This window comes from Glycine soja, chromosome 17, assembly GCF_004193775.1.
Source record: "Glycine soja cultivar W05 chromosome 17, ASM419377v2, whole genome shotgun sequence".
NCBI classification, from domain to species: Eukaryota; Viridiplantae; Streptophyta; class Magnoliopsida; order Fabales; family Fabaceae; genus Glycine; species Glycine soja.
The window spans coordinates 13,373,624-13,382,482 of record NC_041018.1 but is presented as its reverse complement, the minus strand read 5'-3'; the positions used below and the strand labels follow the sequence as shown (position 1 = coordinate 13,382,482).

At 32.7% G+C, this 8,859-nt stretch overlaps 1 protein-coding gene across 1 annotated transcript; it reads left to right on the top strand.

Annotated features, from left to right (window-relative positions):
- Positions 1-4,315: 4,315 nt before the first annotated feature.
- LOC114393801 (EPIDERMAL PATTERNING FACTOR-like protein 2) lies at positions 4,316-5,762 on the top strand. Its single transcript, XM_028355256.1, has 3 exons — positions 4,316-5,081; positions 5,174-5,208; positions 5,294-5,762. The coding sequence occupies exons 1-3, from the start codon at positions 4,973-4,975 to the stop codon at positions 5,537-5,539; spliced, it is 390 nt and encodes a 129-aa protein (XP_028211057.1). The 5' UTR covers positions 4,316-4,972; the 3' UTR covers positions 5,540-5,762.
- The last annotated feature ends 3,097 nt before the right edge of the window (positions 5,763-8,859 follow it).

The following is an 8,859-nucleotide window of genomic DNA, read 5'->3' as shown; positions in this document are numbered from 1 at the left end:
GGAACCCTTGCTTAGCCCCCCTAGCACGCCTATTTAAAAGAAAAAGGTCACTTTGGGGCACTTGCAGCTCGCCTAGGCAAGCTAAGCCTTAGTCCTGAAGTCATGAGCTTGCCCAGGCGAGCTGGTTTCTTAAACATGAAGTTATTTGATGGCCCAGGCAAGCCAGATGCTGGCCTGGGCGAGCTGGAGCCTAGAAAATGCAAGGAAAATACCCTTTTGCCCTCCTTCCTTGGTATCTTTTGTTTTCCAGATCAAAACACCGAGTGGTTCATCGCTTTGCACTATAATCAGCATCTAATGTTGTAAGTCGACTAGCAAGAATCAAAAGATCAACGAAAAATGGTCCTCGATCGAAATTAGAGTCTGACAGATGCCCCTCTTTACTTATCTTTTATTGAAAATAAAAAGGTAATTACAAATAAGGACACTAATTTCATTTGAGCGATCTTGCTATTTGAAACTGGTTGCCAGAGGAAACAAAGGAAGTGAGACCTGAAAAAAACAAACGGATATTGACATTGAAGTATTGAAAGTATTAAGCAAAAGACGTCGTAGTCTTATACAACAAAATTGGAGACATTGACGTCTTTGGGAATGCAAAAGACAGAAGACATTGAAGTCTTGTAAATGTAAAAGATTGATGACATTGAAGTCTTGGAAATGTAAGAGACTGAAGACATTGAAGTCTTTGAAATGTAAAAGATTGAAGACATTGAAGTCTTGGAAATGTAAAAGACTGAAGACATTGAAGTCTTTGAAATGTAAAAGATTGAAGACATTGAAGACTTGGAAATGTAAAAGACAGAGGACATTGAAGTCTTTGAAATGTAAAAGACAGAAGATATTGAAGTCTCTGAAAAGTAAAATACTGAAGACATTGAAGTCTTTGAAAATGTAATACTGAAGACATTGAAGTCTTTGAAATATAAAAGACAGAAGATATTGAAGTCTTCGAAATGTAAAAGACATAAGACATTGAAGTCTCTGAAAAGTAAAATACTGAAGACATTAAAGTCTTTGAAAATGTAAAATACTGAAGACATTGAAGTCTTTGAAATATAAAAGATAGAAGACATTGAAGTCTTGTAAATGTAAGAGACTGAAGACATTGAAGTCTTGTAAAATGTAAAGACTGAAGATATTGAAGTCTTTGAAATGTAAAAGACAGAAGACAATGAAATCTTGTAATGTAAAAGACAGAAGACATTGAAATCTTGTAAATGTAAAAGACATAAGACATTGAAGTCTCGTAAAACTTTCACTAAAATGCGAACATGCTTGGTAAAGAAACAAACCCCCAAACCGATCAGAACAACACACATTTTTTCAAAAAATAATGCGACGAATGAGGAATGAAAGCACAAAGATAGAATTTCTCATAACCAATAATGAGATTAAGACATTTTGCATTTCATTTCTAAAGGAGCATTAGAAGAAAACACTGGATTCAACCGAGTAGAGGAAAACTGCTCAAAGGTGTATAAAGCTTCACATAGACAAGTGTTTCATCTCAATTCCCAACCACAGATATGTCATAAATTGATTTTGCAAGTCATTTCCCATCAAATCAAGGATAATGTGCATAATCATCATGGATCAATAGGTCTTTTTAAGGTTGGACTTTTTGGGAATTTTGGCTTTGGTGGCTTTGGTTTTGTTTTTGTTTGTTGGTTTGTTGTGCATATGAGGGCAGGCATAAAGATTTGGCTAATAGCTTAAGTGGGCGATTACTTCCTATCCTTTCATGCCTTGACCTTGAACGATCTCAAGTGACTTTGATAGAAAGAAATTCAGTTATGTGTTGATTTTATCTTGGTTTTGTTTATTAACTTTCAATCTCTTTAAAAGATAGCTTTACGGCACTAATGATCGGTTTAAGATTAAACTTTACAAAAAAAATGAGATTACCGATGATAGATGGAGGAGATGACTATGCAAAAAATAACAAAGGGGAACCCCTAAGGGTACATATATCACATTCAAATCTTAAAAATAAAACTAACCGACAATCGCACAAAGAACACAGAGCAAGAAACGGCGTAGGGATTGATCATAGACGTGATTCAGCAGCACCTCGAGTTTGTTTTCTCTTTTTTCTTCTTATTTTTCCTCTCTTTCTTCTTTTTTTCTCTTAATCCTCTCAATGCTGAATGTTGAACCCCTTTCTCAGCCCCCCTAGCACGCCTATTTATAGGAAAAGGGTCACTTTGGGGCACTTGTAGCTCGCTTAGGCGAGCTAAGCCTTAGTCCTAAAGTCATGAGCTCGCCCAGGCGAGCTAGTTTCTTAACCATGAAGTTATTTGATGGCCCAAGCGAGCTAGATGCTGGCCTGGGCGAGCTGGGGCCTAGAAAATGCAAGGAAAAGACCTGTTTGCCCTCTTTGCTTGGTATCTTTTGTTTTCCGGATTGAAACACCGAGTGGTTCATCGCTTTGCACTGTAACTGATGTCCAATGTCGTAAGTCGACTAGCAAGAATCAAAAGATTAACGAACAATGATCCCCAGACGAAATTAGGATCTGACAAGACCCATTCAACTTAATCTTCACCGCACCTTTGCCAACAATATCACAAGATTGTTCATTGCCAAGGTAAACTTGTCCAAGATTATTGGGGACATAATTCTAAAATTTCTCTTTGTGAAGTAGCATGAAAGAATGTTCCATAATCTAATACCTAAGATTCTTCCTTGTTCTCTAAAGAACATATCAATCCATCATCTCCTCTTGAGGTGGAGGTAACATTTGCCTCTGCCTTCGCCTCTTAATTCTTTATTGCAATCTTGCACTAATTTTTGTAATGCACGATTTTTCCATAATTCTAACACTCGATAGTCTTCGAGTTGTGGGAACTTCAATGACTCCTAGATTTTGACCTCCTGCGGTCTTTTGGTTTTCCACGTCCATATCCTTTGGTTGAATTTCTTTCTCTTGACTCTGTATGCAAAACTAAAAAGGTTGACAATTCACCCAACTCTCTCCGCTAGATCTCTTCATTGAGAACCAGATCATGAACATCGTTGAACTTCAACTTATTACTTCCTGACAACCTACTCACAGATGTGATAGTAGCATTCCAAATTTCTAGTAGAGAAGACAAAAGTATCAATGTCCGTACTTCTTCATCGAACTCAAATCCAACTGAACTTAATTGCGTTGTGACTATATTGAGTTCATTGAGATGTTGCGCTGCTAACATGCCTTTTGTCATCTACAAATTAAACAACCGCCTCATCAAATGAACTTTGTTCGGGGTTATCAGTTTTTCATACATATTGGAAAGAGCCACCATAAGACCATCAAGGATCTTTCTTTTATAATGTTGAAAGCAACATTGTGGGATAACATCAATCAGATAACTTCGAGGGCTTTTCTATCAAGAAGAGCCAAATCTTCATCCTTCATGCCCTTCAATTGATTTCCTGAGAAAGGTTGATACAACTTTTTCTGATATAGATAATCTTTGATCTGCATCTTCCAAAAGCCAAAGTCCACACCATCAAACTTCTCAATTTTCACCTTTCCTTCTTTTGTAGCCATTGCTCCCACTCAAATCTAACTCCCTTTTGACTGTTTATTATAATTGACAAAAATAACAACCAAAGCTCTAATACTAGTTGTTGAGAAATTAGGCAAATTTCTTATAATCAGATTTGTGAGAAATAAAATAAATGTTGAATAATCACACACAAAGTTAATAATGGAGTTCAGCCAATTATGCCTACGTTTGAGGTTGTTGCAGACCTTTTATTGAAAGAGAAAAATATATAATAGGTGTTGACAAAACACTTAACTCAGAACCTAATTACACTCGACAAATATAAATATTTTTTTCTCTCATTAATGTCCTCTTTCTCTTTTTCTCTTATTGGAATTGATTATATAGTAGTTATGTCTCTAGGTTGCTGCAGACCTTTTATTGAACGAGAAAAATATATAGTAAGTGTTTATAAAATACTTAACTCAACCCAATTACACCCAAAAAATAGAAATAATATTTTCTTTCACTTATGTTTTTTTTTTCCTCTCTCTATTTTTCTCATGTTGGAATTGATTATATAGTAGTTATAGCAGGTAATGTTTATACATGCATGAAGAAGATTTCTCTCATTTCTTTTTTCTAATTTTATTTTATCCAATAATATAATGATTTTTCATTTTTTTTCCATAAAAGAATAATATGCTTCATTATTTATTTTATTGGGTTGTATGACCAAGTCAACACATGTATACATATATTAATGTTAATATATATATACAAGAAACAAAGAACCCAAAATCCACAGCTGTAAATGCATGTCCGTTAGTGGGAACTTGCCCCCTCACATCTGAGTGAAAAAATTTGTGGCGTTTTGCTGTTGCTGGTCCTCTTTGTCTTTCATATCATCTTACTTGCGGTATTCATCATGGTTTCTGTTTCTGTTTCTGATGCTTCTCATTTCGAACAATTATTATACAATCTCTCTCGGGTTGTTGTTGTTTGAGTAGTAGTAGGGGCTCGCTAACCGAAGGACAAGTGTTTTTCCCTTTCGGGGCACCTCCTTTTTCTTGCACCTCTGAGCACATCAGTCATTTCTAGAGAACAATAAATGAATTATATAACTTCATAATGGATCAACAAATTCTTGGGCCGAGCTTGATTTGAACATTTTTTTTCTCATTTGTCTTTCCTTGTTGTTCCATCGCTTCAACAATATATACAAATCTTGCCAAAATATATATTTTTGCTTCCTTTTAGATGTTAGTTACTGGTCTTCACTTCATCCCGCTTCGTCCATTCCCTCAGTTACTAACTTACTATAATCCTCTTTGTCTTATATCAAGTCTCTTCTATCTCTCTTTTTCTCTCTCTTTTTTTTTTTTTTTTTACCCTTCCTCCCTATAATTAGAACCAAATTGCTGATTCTCTTACTTGAGTTGAGCTTTCTTATATTCCATCATCACCAAAGTTTCAAACTTCCCCTTCTCCCTAAAATGGGCTTTGATCATTATGTCATTTGTGTTCAAAGACTTGGCTTCGTTTGCATTTGTCTTTTGTTTCTGATCATATCAAGCTGGATTCAGAAGGGTTTGGTTATTGAAGGTAAATGAGCAATCTTTAAAGCTTCCAAGTGCTAACTATGTAGAAATCAACTCTAACTAATTAACATTGACATCTTCTCTTCTTTCTAACAGGTAGAAAGACTCCAAAACTAAGTAATTTTCGTCAGGTAAAATTTTTCTTCTCTTTGTTGATTTGCTTAATGCAAGGGAAAAAATACTAATTTTTTTTTCCTGGAATTATGATTTATGCAGACAGTAAGTGAGGATAAAACTATGCTGAGGCCACGAATAGGTTCAAGGCCTCCAATGTGTGAAAGAAGGTGCAGGTCATGTGAGCACTGTGAAGCAATTCAGGTACCCACTAACCCCCAAATGCAGAACAGAAAGAAAAACTCTTCAAAGTTTTCTTCAATTGCATATGCCAGGGTTGGTGGCAGTTCAAACTACAAGCCCATGAGTTGGAAGTGCAAATGTGGGAACCTCATTTTCAACCCCTGAATCCAATTGTATCTCAATCTAGTTCTTTTATATATAATCAAGGATATCATCAATTTGTCAATTCTGTACATGATTATCATACACTCTTAAGTGATTCTTTCTTTTTCTTTTTTCGGAGCCTTGATAGTTCTTTCCTCCTTTTCTCCTCACTCTGAGAAACAAGCTTTCATCTAATTTATTTTGTACTTAATTATATCATAGCCCCCTGATGCTATCCTTTTTTCCTCTTTATTCCGTTCTAAACATATCTCGTTTGCAGCATTAGCTCAATTGCATGGTTGTTTTTAGTAATTATTTAAGTTATCAACTGGCAAATAGCAATAAATAATTAAACATGGTTGATTTATTGTGTTAATTATTTCCAACATTTTGGGTACTATCGAAATGCAAATGGAGATGAGAGGTGTGCTATATTAACTTTCAACAATAGATATTATAAGTTGATTTTTTATATAAAAAAAATCACCTTAGATGTCTTAGCAATGACCAAGTGGCTAAAGTCTACAAGCAGTACACTTGATTTTGAAAACCCAATGCCACATTGCCATGCCCTGCTGTACTCTCTTGTTTTTACTTTTGCATTTCTGATTGTGAAATTTTGTTGTCAGTACTTTCTGATAACATAGCAGCCAAACCCCCTGCAATGTGTAACCAGAGGAAGCAACAGATAAAAAATTGACATGTTAACCTTTGATTGTCCTCTTGATTTTCGTATTTTTATCCAAAACGTGAAAAAGATTGAGTTTTTACTTGTTACACCAGTTGTCCTTAGCAAGTATTGAGTTGCTTTCATGGTTAATCCAGTAGAAGAGCTTTTTAACTTATACAAGATCAACCACTTTAAAGCTTATATTATAATGTCATTCACTTGAACAAATTATAACCTCCTATAGCCCATTCTTGGTTAAGTTTAAAACTTTGGCAAAATACTTATAAATTTATTGTAGCTTGGCCAAATATTTATAAGAATTTAATTTTTTTTAATCCGTAAAAATAAAAAATAGATACCAGAAAATTTATAATAACTTAGATTCTATTCAAGTGACTGAATTAGTTTCTTGATTATAAGAATTTAATTTATATATTATGGGCTTAAGAAATTTTATACACACAGTACGTTTGGATAGCACAAAATAATTAATTTTAATTCACAAAATCATGGTAATATTATATTATAATAAAATAAAAGTAATTATTTATTATTTTATTTTCACTATAAAAAATAATTACCATAAAACTAAACTAATTGAAACACACTCTATATTGATGACAACATGGTAATTTTTTCCATAAATGCTTTACAATGTAATGCCATTATGTAAGGCATGGTCATATAGCACATAGGCTGGCTTATAGACACCAGGCACCTGATCATTAGTCACTGAAGGGAAGCAGAGGATCTCCTCAAATCAAAACCTAAGACAAGTGATATTCAAGGCCAATTTTTATGGCTTTTCCAATAACGTGCTATTGAACTTCTGTATGCGTTAATGATGTTTTATTAGTATTATTGAAATTTGAAACTAAACCCAAGTTGGGGATTCTACCCCACTCAAAATGACAAGACGATAAAAAAAGTCAGATGATGTAATGTAGTTACCATTTTGTATGCCGTTGATCGTTACATCAATTGTAAGGGTACAGGAGATTAACTTCTATTTTTGAGTAATGTATAAAGTTCACAGGTTTTCCCGTTTCACATTTTTGGCCTTATAATAAACGATTGAACAGAACGGGGTCAATTTATTATTAGAAATGTTTCACATTAAAATGAAAAAAAAAAAAAAAGATTATGACAAAAGGTTAGATGGGTTACTGCTCTGTCTCGTCATTCCTAGTTCTTACATCTTATCATGCTGAATCTCAGATTTAATATTTTTCTTTTCTTTTTCTGAAGACATGACTACACGAATAACACGATAGTAGTGTTTCTATTCCCTTAAAAAATAATGTTATGTCCATAAAAAAAAAAACTCGATCGATTTGCAGCAGGCTTTATTAAAAAAAAATGTCAATGCTTTATATCATTTACTATAAAGTCTTTTGTGTTAAAACTGAATAGAGTATAATTTTCCTTCATAATAAATTAACGAATTTTTACGTTATCAATCAAAATTGTTATAACTATTATGCAAATCAATAAATTTACAAATAGAGACTGTAATTTGATAATAATGAAAAAATTACACAGGAATATATTTTAATTAAATTCAAAATATTAGTCTATTTAATTAGTAAAAAAATTATTTAATTGAACTTTTACAGCAATGATTCAAGATTTTATGTATATTAATTTAGTCATATATTATAAATCAGAGTACAAAATTTTAGTTAAAAAGATCTATCTCTTCTCTATGTATATTAAACTTTTACGGTTTCCACTCTAGTAATTCGCTATTCTCTCTTCTCTCTTTTATGTTTTTTTTTAAGGAATATAAGTGAATGAAATGACGGGGAAGGAAAAGTTAAAGTAAAAAAATAAAATCCTTCCTCCATTTGGTGATAATAGACAAAAGTTGTTCAATACATTTTTGGACAGCAACAAAAGTGAAAGGATTATTTTTATAAATTATAATTATAAAAATATCCTTATATATATATATATATTTCTCACTTTCTACACAATGAAACATGTGAAAGATTATATTTTTTTTTATGTTCTTTCTTACCAAACGACTTAAAAGATCATCTTACTTTCTACTTTTTTTTCCCTCTTTCCTAACCAAATTGACCATTAAATTATTGATCAATTAACTTATACTACAAAATAAATTATATATCTATATATTAAAAATATTTTCATAAACTTAAAAAAGATAATAATTTATATTTGTGATGTTTTAATGCACCAGTCCAACCTACACATATTGAGCCAAGCAAGGTAGGATCATTTTACTTTCTTTTTCTTTTTCAAATTTGTAGAACTGATCCATAGAACTTTTTTAAGTAGCAGCATATGCAGGTTCACTTCATTTTGACACCCTAAAGTCATAAAAACGGCAAAGGAGCAAATGAAACACGGCTTGGGTTCTATTTGACACCATGCATATCAGTCCGGCGCCGTTAATCATATAGACCATTTGTTCGTACCTTTTTTTTTTCTTGAAAAAAGTTATCCTTTTTGAATTAAAATGGTTTGAAAAATTTACAATAATCAAATGAAACAAAATTATCAAAAACAATTTTAGTAATTTTAGCATATAGATATTTAGTATACTTTTATCAATACACTATTTAATTTATCATATTCATAACCAATAAGATTGGCTCTAGTAGAAGGAACTATTTCTTCACAACACAACCCGTTAAGGTTCAAACTT